The sequence below is a fragment of the Apis mellifera genome, linkage group LG9 (assembly GCF_003254395.2).
Source record: "Apis mellifera strain DH4 linkage group LG9, Amel_HAv3.1, whole genome shotgun sequence".
Lineage (NCBI taxonomy): Eukaryota > Metazoa > Arthropoda > Insecta > Hymenoptera > Apidae > Apis > Apis mellifera.
The window spans coordinates 4344253-4366361 of NC_037646.1; the positions used below are offsets into that span (position 1 = coordinate 4344253).

The following is a 22109-nucleotide window of genomic DNA, read 5'->3' on the forward strand; positions in this document are numbered from 1 at the left end:
AAAAAAGAATCATTTCCATAGTCACTCGAGAATCTTTTCTCTTTTTATCAATTGATTAAAAACAAGCAAACAAATAATGTATTAACGAGGAAAGAAGAGATGAAATTTATCAATAATTTTCGAATTGAAACAACATTTAATCGCGCGAAACAAATATCTATTATGTCGCATGTTGGAATTACGAAATAAATAGTGCGCGAATACTCGCTGTATTCAGTGTGGACAAAAAATTTTAATGAGAGGCCACTGGTATCTGAAACCACATTGAAGGGAACCGAAAAGATTCCACGGCTCGGCCATGAATGACAACGATGTACTTATGTAAACCATCCGTTTTTATACGCAAGACGTTAAATCATTCCCAATTGGACTTGCCGCGCTTCGCTGTTTGCCCGGAAGAGCATAAGTAGTCAGGGCGTGTCGGGCGAGGGTGCCACTACATCTGGAAAGGTTAAAAATCGTTTCGTACTTGCTCGTCCCTCGAAATTCCGTCTAACGAACCGAGAAAATGTATTTATAGCCTCGCCTTCGTTTTCTTTCGAGAATGGATACCTCGACTATTTCGCGCGATAAAATTATTTCATTCGGCAGATAGAAAAATTTCGCTCTTTTCTACCTTGAATCATCACGATATATTTAAATTACTGAATTATTGATAGCGGATCGAATTAATTTTATCCCACAATTTTAACGAGCTCGATAAACTTTAAATGAGAAAATTTCCTACGATAATAGTAAATTCTAATTTTCTTAAAAAAAGATTGAAAGGTACGAATTGTCGCTTAATTTGATAAATGTTCCTCTCTTTAATTTTCAAATCTTTCCCAAAAAGAAGAAGAAGAAGAAGAAAAAAAACAAAGAAACAAAACATTCAAGATTCATCTCATTATTTTATACACGATAAAATCCCCAGCCGGCAATATCCACCTATTAAACGAAATCCGTGTTGCTATCGTTTTCCACCAAAAGAACAAAGAGCTCGCGAACACGCGAAAGCGTGTGGAGAATTCAAGAAAAAGATCGAATTCGTTTGTAGTACGGGATGGAAAAGGTGGTTCCCCGTCTTATTGGATACTCGATTCTCGAAAGAGAACGCAACCAACCCGTGAAACTCTTGTTCCACCTTGATCCCTATCTCGCTCGTTTTTCCAGATACTTTCGGGAAATAACTATTCTCCGGTGGGAAGAGGTGTCGGATTTTCATCCGATTCCCGAGGAGAAGAGCATCGATCTCATTTCGGCCTCGTTTACTGGTCGAATTCCATCGCAACGTTTACGTTAATTACTTCTTACGCTTCATTGGACGCGGGATAACGAGCTCCGGAGGCAAAAAGCATGCATTTAAAAGCAAGGCTTGCACCGGTTCGGAAAAATGCGAAAAAAACCTGTTAATTAAGTCCGGTGGAAACGAGGAAATGGACCCTCTCCTTCCCCCCTCTTCCTTTCTCCTTCTTTCTCCCCCCGCAAGCTAATGCCGATGACGAGGCTCGAGAATAGTTTGAAGTTGGCCTGTTCGAAGAGGGCGCTAATCTCTCGATGTTCAATGGCGGCCGAGTTTTTTCGAGGTTCTTCTCGAGCCCCGGGATTTACAATACCGTATTGTTAAAAGTGGTGGAAAGAAAGTGTTATGGTCTGTCCATTAGGGGAATGGAGGGTAAGGAGATATTGAAATGTGTGTGGATTGTAAAAATCTATTGATACTGTTTGCAATCAGCCGGAGTGCATTCTTTGGACGGGATTCTAAGATGTTTAAGGAAAAATCTATGTTACGGCGAGGAAAAAAAAGAAAAATTGCTTTTTGTCCTTTGGCGTTATTTATTGTCGAGTTATATATTCCGTGATGTCGTCCGGTTACGAAATTTTAATCATTTAAAAAAAATGTACATCGATCAGAATTTGTTCAAATTAAATGAGAAATGGATATTGTGTTGATTATAATTTTGTAAAATTATCAAGAAGCATTGGAAATTGTTATTCGTGAAAATATGTTACGTGCAAATTTTTTCTGTGAATATCTATGTGCTTTTTCAATTTTAAAAACTCCATTGCAAGCTTTGCAATTTTATTGCAAATTTTTTTAACGCGCATCGGAATTTTGGAAATGTGGTTACGAATCTTTTCGATTATTTTTTTTCTTTTCTTCTTCTTTTTCGAATTGGTCAATTTGTAACGACAGAAATCGACTACGCCGAAGAACAATGCGATTTACGTATGCGTGGAATGAGGTCAAACGCAGTTGTCTTCTTCCTCCCTCTTGGGAGGAATGATCGGTCCTCCAATTGCATAGGATTTCTCTACGTGCTACGTGATATCAGGCTCGATTCTACGCTTCCATCTTTGAAAAATATCTGCTGAAATATATGCAGAAATAACAATCTCTTGGAAAGCAAAAAAAAAAAAAATCGAATATAAAGACAGCAAGAATCGTCGATTGATTTTAGAATTCGAAAGAGCTATTATATTTATGTATAATTTTGAAATTTTTGTTTAACACAACGAAAGCTGTGAGATAATTTAATTTTTTCATTCTCTCACTCTCGTATTATTTTTAAAATATTTTGCACTTCTATTTTATTTTGTTTTTAAAATATTTTTTAAAGAATTTATTAAAATATGTATTCAGTTGTGAAATATTTTAAAGTCTATCGAATTACAAAATACTATCGGGGAAAAGATTTTCACTTAAATTATTTATATCTGAAAAATATCTTTAAAAAAAAATGGAGTTTAGTTATTCGTTAAAAAATAATCAATAAATATTTTCATTAAATTTCTAGATAATTTTAAATAATTATTTTAACATATCTTCCGGTTAAATCAAGTCTTTTAGCGATAAAACTTTAGCGATAGTTTACTTAACGATATTAATTTTATTTTAAATAAGTAAAGCGATGTAAAAGCGTGGTTTTTACTTAAATACCTTCTATCTATATTCCACTCGAAACGTTTTCTACTACTTTTAATATATTCACGTTGAATTTATTTTGTTGCGAGAAAGTTAATATCCTATTCTCCCTACTAAAATGTTAATAAATGTGGTACTTCAGTTTGAATTTTGATAGAACTAATTTTAATTCAAACTTTCTATACGAAAATACGAAAGCATAAATACATTCCAATAATCTAAATGTATTTCGTGATATTAAAGTTTTAAATATTTTTTTTTTTTTTTTTTACGAGTTATTCACGTTTCGACAGAATGTGAAATATCATACCAATTTTTTTACTTACTCTCGCGATTTTTCCCTTTAGAGTATTCCAAAAATTGATAGAAACGTATAAAGTTTCGGACAACTGTCATATCTTTTACATCTGCTACTAATAATAATATTCGCAGCGATGGATGTGAAACGAAAATACAATAGGTAATACAATATTTCAGAATTTTTATCTTTACATTTATCATGAAACGTAATAAAAACCTTTTCTGTTTGCTTAAATTCTTTCATGATGTATAATAAAAAATAATATTTCCGTGTGTTTTACTTTTAAACCAGCATTAAAATTCATGAAGCATACGTCCTTCAAAGCAAATTTTTAAGTAAATTTTTTTCAAACGATACTTCACTATCCAAGTTTATAATACTAAAAATTTTAGAAATTTTTTCATCCTATGAATACACGTATCGTATTAATTAGAAAATTATATGTTTCCTTTTTAACTGAAAACTTGACTTCCAATAAAACTCCCTGAATATTCATTAAAACAAAAAAAAAAAAAAAAAGAAAGAGAGAGAAAGAACGAGAAGTTAAAAGTCTGTTCCATAAAATCAACTATCGTTCAATAAATCCACTGTTACGGAATGCATAGAAAAACGTGTCCAGTGGAAATATAAAATAGAGCATACGGGACATACGATCGTGTGCACGGGATTTAACGATTTATAAATTCTGTTTGCGGGTCTGTAGCTGTAAAACGTACCAATAGTAGCCTATAAATTTCTTATTAGGCAAACTGGTTTACGAGAAATCATAAAAATATAATTATTGGTAATACAAAATAAATACAAGTAACAGAGAATAGTATAATACAGCATACATTCGTTTGAACAGAGATCCTTTTTTACATGGAGGAAAAGTCATAAATCTCTGAATAAAAAATAAACAAAAGTTTGATTTAAAAGGCAGTATTCATAACTGAAGTATATTTATCAAGGTTTCATCACCATTCACCATTATTTATTAATTGTAGATTTAATTGGCATTTCTCTCGCATCGATCGATATTTCTCGTTGAAAATTACGTAGAAAAATTGTAAAAGAATAAAATCAGAATCACTTTAATAATTTCTGCAGGCTTTTATAAAATACCATAAATAAATCTCGGTATCAATAATGAATCTCCTTCTCTAACTATTACATTTATTTCTCCAGCGAGTTAAATTTGTTAAACTAAAATTAATTATTATTTCTTGGATAATAATTGTTTCATTTTAAGAAGAACTTCCATCCTGTCATAGTCTAAATAATATGTAAATTATTCCTTCCCAATTAATTATTAACATTTAATAATTTTGCATCACATTGTAAATAAATGATACGAGAAAAATATCAATAATTTGTTATTCCCTTTGTTTCGAATTATTTTATACCATATTATACGTAATTATATATTATATTCTGCACCTGTAAATTAATATTGAATTAATAATAAAAAAAAAAAAAAAAAAAAGTACTCACTTCTCTACATTCGAGATATATTTTAATAGATGATCAAGAAATAATTCCGAATTTATTAAATTTTCCACGAGAATATTTATGCAGATATTTCACGCATAAAGAGAATTGCTATAAAATAATCAAAGCTCTATGAATCATTTCAATGTTCAGAATGTATTTTATTATAACAAAAAGAATAAATTTATTCTCCTTACCGATAATCATTCCGTTACTGATTTTTTTTCTCAAACCGATTTTAATTCAATATCCAATGCATTACGTGCTCTTCTCTATCGTTCTCGAATATCTCCATAAATTAACATAATATTTAAAAATTATTTATCTATAATATTTCTAAAACATAGATTTATCATTTCGAATTATTTCAATTTTCTATAATAATATATTCTTACAATTAATTTATTATCCACTTCTCCTTATATTTATACAATAAACCATTCTATTATAATTTTCAATAACATTCGTCCAACCTTAAAATCGAGCAGATGAAAGAAAACATTTTCGATTTGTCTCGCCACGAAAAATTCGCTCGTTACCTTCACGCACTTCCCCAGGTGATTACAGGGGTGAACAGGCAATAATCCAGGCATAAACACGCGCCACAGCGATAATAATAACACACACACACACACAAAAGAAGTTCCCTTGTAATCTTAGCGAAGTAGTTCGTGGAACGAAGTGATCCATCCTACACGAAAGCTAACACACGAAAGCAAGAGGCACGTTCGAGTTTCTGAGAAAGGGAGGAGGGGAAGGTGGCGTGCAGAGTGAGATGTGCACGCCTAATTTCCGGTTCGCTGCACAGGTTGACTCATTTTTGCATAATGCAGCCTAATAAGGGCTAATGAATGAAATGCTGCAACCCCCTCCCCTCGATGTTGCGCAAATTGGATTTACACCACTTGCCATTCCTACACTTTCACCTTTACCACCACCACCACCACCCCTTGTCTCTACTCGTAATCTCGCCCCTCTGTCCTTCATCCCTCCACATATTTGCATACTTTATAAATCCACGCAGCTATATACCACAGCTCACGGGGCGAATTCTGGGAATTCTCCGGGAAGAAACCTATTCCGAAGAGTGGTGTACGATTTACGAAGAGGATCGACTCCTTTTCTTTCCTCTCTCTCTCTCTTTCTTTCTCCTCATTAATTATTCTCCTTCTTTACCTCCCCCTTCATCGTTCCATTACTCCTCTTCCACGCGGTTTATTTCTCGAGAATGGTAAGAGGGTAAGAAGCCTTCTTCCGCTCGCGAAACGTGATCTGATCTGATATCCATACATGCATACGTACGTACAGGGGATGTAGGAAAAAAGTTGGATGGATCGCAGCAAGGAAAATCAATTACTCGCTGCTCGGTTGAAGGGTGTTTCAGCTCAGGATTAAATAGTCGAACGATCGATCCCTGTATATTCGAGTTTTATTCGGCTAACAATTTGATAAGATAGGGAGGGGAGGGAGGGAGTTTCGAAAGTGGTTTACGTGGTTTTTATGGAAAAAGGAGGGAAAGAAATAGGAAGTTTAATCTCGCGAGGTGGTGCCCTTTTGTTTTGACCGAAACATGCGGGCAGTTAGGAAGAGTGTTTTAGAGTTCAGAATAAACATGGGTCTGAAAATGAAGCTCGACCAAGCAGCTAGGTGGTTTTCTGGTTCCAGTGTACTTCAAGTGGCTTACCTGCCTCTATTCAACGTAAGTTGCGCGAAAACAAAGGTCTTCCATTTTAAATTCTCTCCACTTTCCTTACGAACACACCCTCGAAAAGGCGGCCATAACTGTAAATAGATCGATGATCCAGCGAACGTGATACACCGAGATGAATATCGAGAGAATAAAAATTTTATGGACGAGTGAAATTTGAGTGGTAATCAATTGCTTGAAAATATGATAGGGAATTTTGATTACGTGCCCATTCGATTTTCTATTTTTTAAGAAACATGATATTCCTGCTATTCTCTCGAAATTAAAGAAGCAATCATTTCTATCATTTATCATTTATTGAAACAGGTTTCTTTTAGATTTGATAAAATTATATTTTATATTGAAAATTATATCTATCTATCATTCCTGATTAAATTTTTGACCCGCTTAATGCTTCTTCTAAATTTATGTTCCTAACAATTTAATCGAATAATTTTCCGTCAAATATTTGATCACAATTAAAATTCCCCGTTTAAAATGAACGATCATAATAATTTCGATTATATCTGCGGATCTTTCAGCGTCGTCAATTATTAAACTATTATACGTGATAATTTAAATCTAAACACGAGCTTTGAAGTCTACGATCGACATCTGTTGGATCTCAGCCGTAAAATACTTCGATACCCGAAAGAAGTGTATGCTACATTACTAGCAACGCTTGCGTAATTATTACCAGACATCCTTTTTGGACGAGCATATGTCGGTATATAAATACGGAAGTTTAGAGTTCAGTCAGAATCTCTTTGTGAAACTTTATGAGATTTCAAAGGGAAAGGAACAAACCTGAAATTAATATTAATCTTGATCTGATTATTCTGAAAAAGAAAAAAAAGTTGTCCCACGACGATAATGAAGAAATAATCAAATCCCTGTTGTAATATAATCCTACTTGTAACTCGCCGACAATATTGATACAATTTTCCTGTCCAAATAAAATTAAAGAGAAAAAGATAAACCACCGAACATCTTATATCCATTCCACTGTTTGAGCACACACAAATCTTTCATCAAACTAATTGTCATAAGAACCCTCGTGGCTCCCCCAATTCCCGACAGCCGCCCCTTCTTCGCCGGTTGTACCAAGTTTGGATCCATTTGTAAGCGGGCGATAAAAGAGCAGGTTATGCTCCACGCTCGGAGAGCAAACATTGACTATAGCCCCGTTAAGCAACATAAACTCAGCTTTGGGGTTAAAGAAAATACCGTTCACCGACGTGTTGCCTCTCTTAACGACTTGATAATTGTCTGAACCTTACTGTTGGACAACTCGAACTATCCGAATTTCTCCCCTTAAGATACCTTGAGACCCGTTCAGCCTGTTCTTTGATCTATTAAAAACCTCCAACTAGTTTGAGGTTGAACAATTTCCTTGATCGAATGCTCGTGTCTAAGGATAATTAGCTTCTTAATTGGAGTTTGGTTAACCAGCAGCGTAACGCGTTCAATTATAGATGATACAGTTTAATTATTTATAGAATAGAACGAGTTTGTAAATATTTATGTAATCTTTGAATTTTTATATCACGTGGATATTTGAGAGGAATTGACAATCAATTGGAACGAATGGATTGTTTTCATTATATCTTTTTCGAAATAATATCAATAAATTAGAAAGTATTCGCCTGTTTAGGAAATTTCGTTGTAAAAAATTATATAACATATCGATTCTAAAGTAGAATTTTTTAACGAACCATACATTCATCTCTCTGAATGAGTACGTACATTAATTTTATGACAGATTTGTCCCGACGATACCAAGTTTGAACTACAATATCAATATATTTGATGACTGTCAAATGAAATCCCAGTAGGTCAACTATGATACGCTTGGCGATGACAACTCTCAATTAACGTTGAAATTGTCAACGTTCTTGACAAGTGTATTGTCTATTACAAGGTAATTGCAAGATCTATTGATCTATCTTGTGGCAAAATTTGTTATTCCCTTGAGATGTCCATCCACTGATATAAAGATACAGAGATATTAAACAAATTGAACAACACTAATATAATACAACTATATATATTTTCCTCTCTTAATGAAATCAATATTATTTCTTTTTATGCATTTCAAACAAAATTGAATTCAAAAATAAAATATAAAAATACATGCAAAAGATTATAGATAAATATCATATTTTTTAACTTCTATTTAATATATCAAATGAAAATATACCCAAATATATATTATTATACCAAAACAATTGCTTTCCAAATTATTAAATAAAAATCGATCTAAGAAAACATTAAAAGTAAAATTCTCATTTCTGTATAAAAGAAATCTTATTTTCCACACACGTTATATGGATGAGAGAACAAAATAGATGGAGGAAATAAACAGCTCCTACTTATCGATACCCCAACACTTGTAACACAACCGTGAAACGCCATAATCGTCCGCTTCTTAAACCAACCCTTCCCCCTCACCCTAAAATTCTCATCAGCGACTTTGATCGAATCATCCAACCCCGATTATTACGATTACAGAGGGAACCGGTTGAATAAACGGTGTCACGATGGCAAGACGATCCCGTTTCGAATTCACACTCGATCCAACCTGAGTATCCTTGTAGACATTAGCTTTCGCGCTTTGGGATTTTGCCGGGGGTAAGAAAGGCGTGGCCCCTAATTGAAAGGGGATTAATTAACGCGCCCAGACTGTAAGAAAACCTGCTGATATTCGAATTCCTTCCCTCCTTCCCCATGGGATTTTCTATCGAATTATGCGCGCAGGGTTTCTCATCCTCCTCGTCTCGTGTTTCCTTGAAAAAAAAAAAAAAGAAAAAGAAAAGACGTTCCATGGGAACGCAACTTCTATTGTATTCAACGGGGGATGAAGGAAGAGGGAAAGAAAGAGAGAGAATGGTGTATCAGATCGCGTGGAAGAGAAGGAGATGGATGGAATTTTGATAACGTCGGAACGGAGCATGTTTTACCACACAACAACCGCGATGTATTTCCTTTCCTGGTTATATACCCGGTGGAGGGGAGAAAAATTGTGGAACAGAGTTTGAGAAACCGTGCATTCAAAGTGTTTTACATTTCAATAATTCCATGTTAAATGATTTATCTTTCTCTCTCGCTCTCTCTCACATGGTTTCTCATTTAACTTTAATCTTGTCATCTTGCGACGAAAAGATAAGAGGGTATGCATGTGGAATGGAGAAAGTTGTATCGTGTAACCACGATATGAATCCTTTTGTATGTGAAGCGCGAGTTGGATAATCAAGTTCATTTTTTGAATCTTCCTTCGGTGTTTTTTTTTTCCAGGTAAATTGAAAAACTTTTGATCGAATTCTTTTCTTGGCGAATTCTTTTTTTTTTTTTAATTTTTGTCGAATCTTTTACGAGTACTTGCTTGAATAAGAGTGTTAGTTTATTATTGGTTGATTAATAATTAATCCTGTTTGTCTATGTTCAACACTGATGATTTTGATGATAGAATTTTTGAAGAAATTAATTTTAATTTTTGTTCAGACAAAAATGGAATTTTGTCGTGCGTTCTAACATTAAAAAAATTTTCATTTCTCAACATTTAATTTCTCAGAAATAATCTTATTAATAATTTTCTAAACTTTCTTCCATAAATATTGAATTTATTCTACTATAATTCTTAACAACGGGAACAATTAATTTCTTCCCTGATAATTCGAATTATCATATTTCTCGCAAAATCAACAAATATTCTAGCATCCACGACAATACTACACAACACATATACAATTAAAATAATAATTTCACATTATCTCCTTACTTTAATCTCCCGTGCAACGCGATGAATTCAAACAGAAAATATATAAGCACACACGTACACAAGCGTACACCGTGGAAACGTCCTCGGTTTGGAATCCCCTCGGTCAGAGAACTCGGTCAGAAGAGCAAATCCTTTTCCTAAAATTCAGTGGTGCAAATGTCGGCGGACACGGTCGTCTCTCTAAGGGTGCGAATATATTAGAGAGAATAAAACTCTCGAGAATTGGCCTCGCGAATGTTTTTTCGCAAACAGTATCAATGCGCGTTTTCATCTACTGAAAACGAAAAAAAAAAATAAAAATATTCAAGAGTAAAGAATTTTATCTTTTCGACACTGCAATGAGAAAGAAAATTTCTCTCGTCAAGAGAAGAATATTATACTTCGACCCTCTCAAATTTTAAAACCTGGATCCTTCGAACAAGGGAGAAACGAGAATTCCTACGAAACGTATCTCCCCTTGTCAAAATTTGCCAAAATATATCCGAATAAAAAAGGACAGCCACGTGACAGGTCATACGTGTCTCTCTGAAAATATCGCGTCACGCTTTACCCGCGATACGAATGAATGTTCTCAAGTATTCCTACGTTCGAACGCTCTCTCTCTTCGTGTTTTCCCAAAACGAAGCCACGGATTCGGACCAATAAAACCGCGGGAACTCCAAGTTTTCGTTTACGGAGCATTTTTACAAGCGAGACACACACATTACGCGTGTAACCAGGCCTCATAATGCGGGCAAATGCTATATGAACGCGGTTTCGTGGGCTAATATCCGGCCACGGTCGAACGTTAAACCGTTGCTCTTGACACGGCTAAAAAACATATTCTCTACCTTCCAAAAAAATGTGATATTTTTGGAGAAGAGTTAAGACTTTCTGGACAAAGAAAGTGGATGGCAATTGATGAATATATTGAGTCAGATTTCTTTTTTGGGGGATGATAATGAGATGAAGCTTCTCTTTTGGAAATTTTTTGGAAAGTATTTACGTAGAGGTAATAGAAATAGTGTGAAGTAGAATCGTTTGAGGGATGATAAGAGAGTGATAGAAGGAATAAAATAAGGTTTATTTAGAGGTAGAGGTTTATTTACTGTTATATAGTGTCTTACGATAGGATGGAATATGATATAGAGATAGTTTTTGAAATATTTAAGCTTTTCAGATCTTTTGGAAATTATTATATTATGCGGGGGGTGCAGACATTCTTGATAAAAAGAGTAAATAGGGTTGCTCGATGAATATATACCGAGAGGGAGTCGGGTTCGCGCTTCTCGTTTTAGGATGAAGACAGAGAGATGATGATGGAAGAAATAGAATAACGTGAGAATTATTTCGTGTTTCACGTTGACGTGAAATATAAAGGGATATAGTTTTTGGAACATATAAAACTTTGTTAACTTTTGTTCTGAAAAATTATTTTCTGACTCGTTTGTCAAGTTGAAAGGAAACGTGAAAATCATAAAAGAAGCTTTTTAATTAGTGTTGAACAAAATGAGAAAGCACCCGAAAGTTTATCTGTCGTGTAAAGAATTTTTAACAAATCATGGAAAACATTTTTATGTGTTGAAGAATTAAATTAATTATGTTTCAAATCTATCGAGACAATGTATTACTATATTTACAAATGTTAATAATTTCTATAAATATTAAAGATACTAACTTTAAATTATGTTTGTCTCGTGAAATCATCTTTTATCTAAAATAGCTTTCATCGGTAGATTTTCGATAGGATCGATTTAAATGAGCTATATACTATATAGTATATCCTTTAAACATGCTTGAAATATAATTATAATATAATAGACACTATACGAAAATATATCACGCTCTTCATAATAAATGATAACGAAATATCGAGCTACTAGAACAAATGCGACCTAAAATAGCTAATAATAATGCTAAGTTATATCAATACCTGATGATATAATAGCTCAAAATAGATAAAATATTCCTGGATTAAATTAAGTAGGAGGATTAAACAAAAAATCAAATCAAATAGCCAAAACGAAACCATATATTAATTATTTCTTTACGAATAATTGCTAACCTAAAAATAATAATAATATACAAATGGGAAAAATTTTTAATTCAAATGCGAAAAACATTTCGATTCTCAATACATACGTATGAATTAATTTAAAGATTATTTTCCATTCATTTCCTGGATAGGAAATAATCTGAAGATGAATTCGAAGAGATATCGTTGAAAAGAGAGCACATGCCCCATCTTAATGAAACTTCGCGAAGGAGGGGATCAGAAGGAAGGGCGATCGTGGAAGGGCCTCGAACGATTTCCTGTTCGAGATTCTAACGATAATAATCTCTCACTGTTGGCCGAGGAATGTCGTATCGTATCAGCATGCGCGCTCGTACACGTCAAATCGTTTATTATCGCATTCGCGGCACAGTTGGACACCCGTGTATATTATTAAACCATCCTCATCCTCGATCCACGCCGCGTCCCTTTACGTTCACGGACGTTTTCTAAAATTACCCGTCGATCTTCCCCCCCTCCCTTCCTCCTCCCCTCCCTTTCACTTCGGTGTCTTCTCTTCACGGCCCTCGAGCCATCCACTTCTTGGCATTCCATACCGCGTGTTCGCACGTGCGTTTTCCCTCGAACAAAACAACCGTGAAAGCTCTCCCCCTCCCTCCCCTAATATCACGGCACGCGGCCTCTAAAAGCGTAGATCAAAAGGGGCACCGTCACGCGCATTATTTCGCGATAAATCTTTCTCGTTAGCGTCAACGTTAACAAAGTAATTTTGACAAGTTTTATTGATAACGTGAGAGAAAACGTTTTCGAGCTCGCAGAGAGATACCCGACTCTGTATATTTATCGAACGGGGGGTTTATTGAACGATGCTTATGGAACGAATAATATTGGAAGATCTCGTTTCGGCTACGTCCGTTTCAATCGCGTATGGAAAAAGTGTGATGGGATAGAAAGGTGAATAAATAATGGGGAAAATTGTGATTTATATTTGCGGGAGGAGATATAATTAATCGATGAGTATGAAAAAATAAATTGAATTTTTTTGCACACATAAAGAGATACTTGTTCGATTCGAAAGAGAATTTATGGAAAAAGAAAAGTTACGGATACGAAGCAAGGAAATATTTACTCGTTGTATTTTAATTTCAACTTTTATTTTCAACTTTATTATCGAGATAATAAGTCAATTTTGAGGGGAGAAAGATCTTACAAAATAAAATTTCATTCCCGTATTATATCCTTAAAAATAACGCGAAATGAAATATTTATCGTATCGCGTTAAATAAATATTTCGTAATCAATATAAAACAATATCAAAAATATTGTGTCTCTTGCAATAAATGGAACTTGTAATTAAATATTAAAGTTACATCATTACAAACAGTTTCCTCAAAGTAATTATAAAATGTGAACAATCATATTACGATATCAATAACAAATATAAAAATATGTAAGAAAGAATTATTATACCCCGATAAAATGTACATTTAATGATACCACGATCATCCGTACGATATTAAAAACAAAGTACAAATTCAATCGTTAAATTACAAAAAAATTTAATATATTTAAAAGTGGAATTTTCCTTATTTCGTGGTATCATTTAATCGATTATTAATTTTCATTAAGAAAATAGAATTTTATACGTAATCATTCCTCCTCCAGAGTATGTACACATGCATTCATCGCGTAAATTCAATTGAATATGTTTTGATATATGATCCACATATATCGTAAAATTTGCATTGCAAATTGTAAATCATTTTTCGCTCGTCCAAATATAGAAATCTCGAAAATTATTAATCATCTGATTGAATTTCGGGATGGATGATTATTATCAGTGTACTTATTTCTCCTTTTTTTGAATATTTAAATATTAAACAAATAAATAATAAAGAAATTTCCAAAATTAATCGATCCTAGTCCTTTAAACAAACTAACAATTATTTCATTAACATTAAAGAACAAATATTATTACTATTATTACATACATTTTCTTCACTTGTTACGCAGTTTACAACCCTTTCATAAAATGCAGCGAAATGATTCCCAAATGATTCTTTTTAATCCATTTTGCTTACTCGCTTCATTATCAAACGAATCTCGATCCATTTCACCGATTTGAATCTTAATTAACTGGGTTAATCGAAGTCCTATTATGCTCGCGGGGGAAAAATAGAACATGGAAAATGGCAATTCTGCTTAATTTAACGTTTAATAAAACGAAAAAAGAACAAAAGAAAGAAAATAATACTAAAAATTCTACCGATTTATGGCACAATTGTCCCTTTTCAGAAAACTTTCCATTTACTTCTGCGTTAACCAAACAATTACGCTCAAAGGTAAGCGAGCAGTGCCCGGCTACCACGTCGTAATTCACGGCGAGAATGCCCTCTGCCGTCTAATTGCTTCGCCAACGGCCCTGAATCACCCTGCACACCCCGTTATAAAGATTCGATCGGTGAACTCTAAGTGTCTCATCGAATGGGAGATTCGACGGATTCGAGTCATCCCTTCCTAACTTCTCACAGACTCGTTACATCATCGCCTCCATCTTCATCTTTCCATTCAACTTAAACGACCGCCTTCTATTCCTGGATAGGAATTAGAATCTAGAAATTGATTCGGATACCGGATCTCACTTGTAATATTTTTGGAAATTTGATCGAGCCTGAAACGCGAATTAATTATATCAATTGGCCTTGGAGAATTTAGGAGAGAATGATACCAAATTTACCAAAGTAATGAAAAAAAAGTTTTTTAAAGACGAGACGTTCTGAATGATGCACGAGAAGTCACTTATATCACGTCGACATTAAAATTTCTTTCACGTCAAAACTACCGCTTGGAGAAGTTCCCCTAAAAGTCATCAAAATTAATAGAAAATATCTCAAGGATATAAAAGTCTAACACGATTATCTTCTTCTTCTTCGTGAATTAACATCAATTCTTTAAAGGACGTCATCGTTAAAGGAATCAATCCCTCCTTACACTCGTTCATACGAAGTTCCTTCTTTCCAACAGAGAATGAATAACGATGAAAATCGGGGGAAAAGCCAGCGGGCAAAATACGTTGCGTGAATGTAACCACCTAGCCACGCGATAGAACTTCTCACGGTATCTCGTGGTCGGAGACGCGCGCATTTACGCCGCAAATGGAAATCCAAGAAAGCGGCGGCCCGATTCAAAGCCAGCCCTGTTTTTTTTCTTGCCCCCCTCCCCTCTCCTTTCCTTTCGTCAGCCCCCGAAGAAGAAGTCCGCGAACCGTGAGATGCATTCAACGTATCCCGCGGGGACTTTCCCTAAGCTAATGCGAGATGAAATTACAGCCCCTTCCCCCCGGGGTTCCGGTCGACAGTCACGCCGTCTACTCGAAAGACACTGGCGGCGCTGCCCCTTCCCTCCCCGCCCTCCCTGCCAGCTTCTCTTTCAACCTTTTCTACCTTTGCTTTTTTTCTTTCCTCTTTTTCTTTCTTTCTTTTTTTTTTTTTTCGTCCTCGTGGTCCTTCGTCTCTCCTCCTCTCATCCAATGCTCCTCCTGTACACACGAGGAAGGGAGAGAGATTCGTTTCAACTCGTTTGGTCGCTCCGAGCGAGCGTTTACCCTTTACAAAAAGCTGCCCTTAATCTTCGACGGAACCTCCTCCGCCCCGGGAGTTTCAAAGAGGAATTTTCCAGTTATTGGAGGAGGATATTTCTCCTCGCTTTAACGAGATAACTTGTACTCCCGCGATCAAAGATTGACAGTGGCTCGTAGAGAATCGTTCGATGGTTCTTCTCGATTCTTCGAATATGGAAACGAGAAGTTAAAGGAAGAAGATTGGAAGGAGGAACTTTTCTCCTCGCCCATTTCGAGGGATATAATGTCGCGTCTCTCCTGCGTGTAGTAGGAGGCAGGCTGTTCTATTTCGCGATCAATCATGGGGGAGGAGGGCTCGCCCCTCGTCTCGTTGTTTCTCGTAGAGAGAATATTTCATATCACGTGTGGGGTGGAGATATATCATTTAAATATGATGAATGAACGGATCAACGATCGACAACAGGATCTCGTGGAGCGTGAACCAATGAAAAAAATCGATTAGCATTGAGTAATTTTGCGGAGAAAGAGAGAAAAAGAGAGGGTGAAAACGAACTCCTCGATCGAATCCTCGGTTCGTTCGCAAACTGTTTCTGACTTTTATGGGAGGAGAGGATGGTTGTTCCAAGTTTTCCAACGTGGCACGTGTCTTTTTATATACCGTACAGATCTAGGGACTAGGTATGAAAAAAATATTAATAGCATTTTAAAAGTTCGCAAGTTGGTGGAAAAGCGAATGGATTATTAATGATAGAACGAGAAACGCGGCACTTATTGTAGCTTTATATTGAATAGGGTGAAAAAAGAAGGCTGGCTATTACTCGACGTCATTTACATTTATTCGAGGTAAAAATCCTTTCTTCGTCACGGCACCGTGCAAAGAACAATCAAACGTAATTGACGGTACGTTAATTACAAAAATAAATTACACGGCGCGGAGGAGGGAGAAGAGGAGGATTTAACGATATTCAGAAATGCCCTGGCGAATAATAGCGGAACAACAACGGTGAATAAATTAAGAACATCAAAGAAGCGACGTACGTAAATTTTTGCACATACCGGAATTCGAACAATGTTCGTTAAATGAGGATATATATATAACGAGTAACGTAATTTACATGGGGCTTATCTCCAATTTAAATTTTACTCCAAATATAATATAATATAAAATGATCAATAGCATTTTTAATAATCGCGATTCGAATAAGATTGACGATGTTTCTTCAACGTTTCTTAGTTAATAACATTCTGACAAGATATCATCTTGATCTAAATAGAGCTAGGAAGAACGAAATGAACCACGACTTAAAATAATATTTCTTTAAAGAAAGCTTAAATTTCGTATATAGAAACTATCTTCAATCATCCCTTAAATCGTAATATCACGAGAAGTGATACTTTGAATATTCTTGTTTGAAACGATACACGTGGATCTATCACATCGAATCAAAATGATAAGGAAATTGAAAAGAAAAAAAAATAACATTGATATAATGAAGAGATAAAAGAGAATAAAAATGTGTAGCAATAACGATGGAAAATTCTTGCAGAGCGGAATGCGCCCTCATTAACGAACCGAAATGCTGGATTAAACGTTATCCGCATTTTCTACATTCTCACCGATTTAAATTCCCTCCCCCGCCCCGTTATATCGTACAAGCATCCATCCATCTATTCCCATAACCATTCCACTAGTATTAATTATAACTAGCTGCGATTAATACCGACATCAGTTTCACTCTTGCAAACAACGGTTGCGGGGTAAGTTTCTCCGCTATGCATATCCCTTTTCCTCCCCCCTCCCCACTCCGTCCCCATCCCTTACTTGTAATCGAGCTTCTCACGAGGCAAACTCATCTATCACAACAATAAAGTTCCATGGCGATCAGTTTGGCATTTCTCGATCTCGAGATTAACGCGTGTCGTCCCTCCCTCTCGGTGGCGCAAAGCCTCGATTATTACCGCCCAGCCTCGATAGCTAAGGTTCACTTGCTAATACGCGCGTCGAGGAGTTTCAAGCAGCGTCGGCAGTAAAGAGAGTTGCCACCGTGCGCCCTGCACGCTCGCTCGAGTTAAGTCACTGTGCAAAGTTTGCCCGAGAGAGGAATATACGGAAGGCCCGTTAATGTGTCGTAAATCGTTGCTCTCGCTCCGTGCACAAGTCAACCGCAGAGATTACACTCGACCGAGGCAGTCAAAAGTCTTTCTCTTTCTCTCTCTCTCTCTGTGCAGCTTAGTCAAGTATCCGGTCTTAACAATGTAACCAAGGATCGTACCGGCCTCGAGTATCTGTACCGTGAAAAGGTGGCCAAGCTTTAACTCGTTTACGTGACAGAACGAGACCGGGCGGAGGATGGAGGATTGTCACGGTTGGGAGTCGTCTAAAAAGGCGAGGCAGAGGCCACGGAATCAAATGAGTTTACACAACGACGACAACGGAGTTTCGTGAGTGTAATCAAACCGGATAGGGATAGGGAAGCGGTGAAAAGGGGATAACCTTCTCTTCTTAGGTTGCGATTTGAATTTCCGCCCAAAGGCAAACGAGCCAACACCCACCGGATCCTGGGGATCGTCCGTCGAACGTCGATAGAGGAGATGCGATAAATTTCGACGCAATAGCTTCTTAATTACAGAGAGAGAGAGAGAGAGAGGAGGAGATTCGTTAGAATTTGTCTACTACTAGATATTTTACTTTTGAGAAAGAGGATAAAGGGATAGAAAGGGAAAGAGAGGGGAGAAGAGAGAGAGAGGAGAGAGAGACCAGCCAGCACAATATCGAGCCACGACAAAGGGCACAGTTACGCGTAGAAATCGTCCCAAAGAGAAATGAAATCGATTTGCATTTCCAAAGAAGTCTGATTGTACCGGTGCCCAGGATACACCGGAATTTCCTTTGTCAATTTCGAAGTCATTACTCGGTCGTTGCACTTACTAGTATGAAATCATCAAGCAATTTCACGTCGCGGATTTAATGGTAATTTCAAAGTATTATATACCCGGTTATGTTACTCTTGACAATGCATCGTATGAAATAAAAGGTGAAAAACAATCGCGGACATGGCAGACTGCACTTGCGTATTATCACGAGAAAGTTCGTAGAACCAGTGACTCGATATCTTCTGGTCTCTTATTTCTGTAATTCTCACGGGAATAATGTCGCTCGAGGGTTCTTCTATTCCGCGACACGAATAAATTCTCGTAAAATCCTATGTTACGAATATGTAATGTTCCCCTCGAAATTTCGCCTCAAAATCTATACCCTTCTGATGGAAATTTGTAAAAAGCATATTCAACGTATTCTCTTTTAAAAGATAATTTCAGTGAATTATTCGGTTCGGACAATAAATGAAAACTACAAAAAAACCGCTGCCTTTCAACATTGTTCCTTATATAACTCCTTTGCACGCTCAGTTTCAGAAGGAAAAAATATTTCTTTGCTCAGTCGAGTCTTTGCAACCCGGTGTACATTCCTTTGTCTCCATCTCACGCTTCCGGCGTAACGATAAAAAAAGGATTTCCGCAATGGCACTGGCAAATAGTGCTAACAATCGTCATATTTTCCCCCTAGTCTATTCTCGCGCTCGTTGTCGTTTCTTTTAAACCACCAGCTGACCGAGCGCACCGTAAGAAATGACACGTCCTGCTTGGCGAAATGCCGGGCAATTTGGTAACTAAAAAGGTTACGACGCACCATGATGAATCCGGTACGGGAGGGGGGAGGGGAATAATAATCTTGTCGTTTTGTCACATTACACGCGATTACGCGCATCCCACGCGTCAATATACACTCGCATCAAGCGTCATTATTCATGTATTCCGTATTATTCCATATTTCGACCCCTATACGAACAATCGCGATCGTAAAAACAACGATTATTGAACTTGCGACAGCTTACCTGATATCACGAAGAAAGCGAAAAGCGCTCTTAGCCACAGGTGGCGAGTCATCTCGAATCCGTGGATAACGTCGTTCTTCCTCTCGTTCACTGGTCTTTCGTTCACACAATAGCACACCACACGCGATACTTTTCGCGCTATTTACGAAAACACGGAGGGCATTGAAATCTTTGACAATGCATCGATGATAACTTGACTTGCACCGGTCTCACGAAATAGTCATGGTACACGATGAACGCCACTCTTTCCCGAACTAAACGTCACCACACGTTGTCCCCGTACGAAACGTCAAACTCACTGTGCGCAGCGTGGATACCGACTGATCCGCGAAACCGTTAGACGATGCGGTGGTGGCGACAGCGGCGATTCGAATCGCGAACCGCGAGGACTCGTTTAATTTTTCCTTCACGTGGCCGCGACACGCGATCTTCACTTCTTCGAACCGTAACGCGCGAACTATTAAGACGATCGATGCCGTATTAGTCGACGAACGTTATCGATCACCAAGTGTAGAGCAACGGCACAAGCACTAGAAGAGATTTTAAGCACTGTTGACAGGGTAATTGCACGTATATCTGCACTGGATTGCGACAGACGAGACTGAGCGTCGCCGCGCGAAGCTGTTCCGTCGCGAGCCGCGCGTGCGCAGACCGCCCTTCCATCCCCACCACCGTGCTTCGCCCGAACCATCCGAAAGAGTGCGCCTCTCTCTTCCTCCTCGTCGTTTCTCGCTCGCACCCATTGCCACTCGCCCTCGCAGCACGCACACGATCAACGGGTCGCGCCGTGATCTTATTCCACACCTCCTTTCGGGGTGAGACGAGGACGCGAAGGAACGAGAAGGAAGAAGAGAGTCCAAGCCCTCTGGATTCAATTTGCCGGCCGAAACTTTTTGTTGAATAAGGTTTGTTACGTATCATCATTCAGTCGCATTAAGGCCATTGTCGAGCCTCTTCCTCTTGTCTCGATCTTATATATTTTCCGATGCTTGCGCGTCTCCATGGAACAGACACGCGATAAACCACAGGCACGGTATATATCCATGCAGTGGATATCTCCCTGACGTGCATTACACTCTTGTTCGTCTCCCCATCGCACGATCTGTCCGCAGGCGCCAGGGTGTCGAACTGTGTAACAACATATGCTGATCTCTTGTTTGGAGGTACGTCGACAACGCGATTCACGGAGTTTCCGCGAAAGTTCGAGAGGAGGATCTGAACATCGACTACGACACCTAGAAAATTTAAATGCTCGATGAGTATGGATTCGCTATGTATATTCTATCTGTCGATTATGTACGATTTACGAAATTTATAGGCAAAAGAAACCACTTCCTTTTACTAGTTTAAGCGCCTGGTTTGAAATCTCTTCCAACTAATTCTTCAATTTTTCAACGATTAATTTTGATCTTGTTTTTTAATTAATTATGCTTTGTAAAATCATATTGTGCAAGCAATCTGAAACAATGCAAGTTTTGTAGCAAAAAGAGATATGATAAATATGTTTTTATTAATTACGAAAAGTTTTACTTGACTTTTCTACATTTTTTGCTGCTACGTTTAATTATTCAACAGAAACTTTGATTTCAATTATTCCTTCATACGCAATTTCATTTCTCACAAAGGAAGATCATTCGAAGAAAACAAAATATATTTATTCAATATTTTTTACCATTTTCAATAACTCATCGCCCAGTGCAAAATTACACATTTACAAATAAAAATAAAATATGTAAAATTATACGAAATAATATTTTTGCAATAATTCATATTTGTATTTTTATGAAATATATATTTTCAACATTTTTCTTCGTCAACATTCACACAATTTAAAATCTGTAATCAATAATATCCCAATTAATTCTACAAATTACAATTGTCCCCCTTTCTCTCGCTCTAAAACACATTTCGAAAACATCGAACGAGAGAATAATTATCAAAACGAGATAACCAACGGCTAGGAGAAACGCTATCTCTCCCAATTATCACATCAAAGGATCTAATAAACTGTTATATTTCGCGCGTCTTGCGCGAACAAAGCGAACCTTGAATTTTCACCAAACAATTTCCCGGTTAAATACGCACGCATTCATTAGGAATATCGCGAGAAAGGCGAGCAAGCGCAACTTTTACGAGGGCGCATCCGCGATCCCAATTTATCTTTTCCCGGCCCGGTTCTTTCGCCTCACCCTTTGTCGCCTTTCTTTCTTTCCTTTTCCGCCTCTTCCTTCTTCGTGTCTCGTGAATCTTGACCCCGGAAGTGCCTGGAAGGGAAAAGGGGAGGAAGAGGGTGCAGGAACCGGGCAAAAGGCAGCAAGACCCCAGCTTGAAATATTACGAAGACATCATTCGTTACCGCTGCGTCGTTTATCCGTATCGTCGTTCCGCCTCGAACGTATAAAACTGCCCTCCATCCTCATTCACGGCGGTTCAACTTGGATCCCTACGTCTACGAACCCGGGATTCAGAAGATCGCACTTTAATAGGACTAGCAGAAGGAAG

General features: G+C 37.0%; 1 protein-coding gene across 4 annotated transcripts in view; it reads right to left on the reverse strand.

The window, feature by feature from the left end:
- LOC725264 overlaps positions 1–20222 on the reverse strand; it is a 194693-nt gene extending 174471 nt beyond the window's left edge. The window contains exon 1 of one of the 4 annotated variants that reach the window (XR_001704291.2): positions 19608–20221. Coding sequence is in view for 3 of the 4 variants with exons in the window: in XM_006559912.3 (XP_006559975.1) it covers positions 19608–19659 (52 nt within the window). In the remaining variant the exon portion in view is untranslated. Of the gene's footprint in view, positions 1–19607 lie in introns of all 4 variants that reach the window. The other 3 variants (XM_006559912.3, XM_006559911.3, XM_001121136.5) reach the window with 3 other exon arrangements.
- Between the last annotated feature and the right edge of the window lie 1887 nt (positions 20223–22109).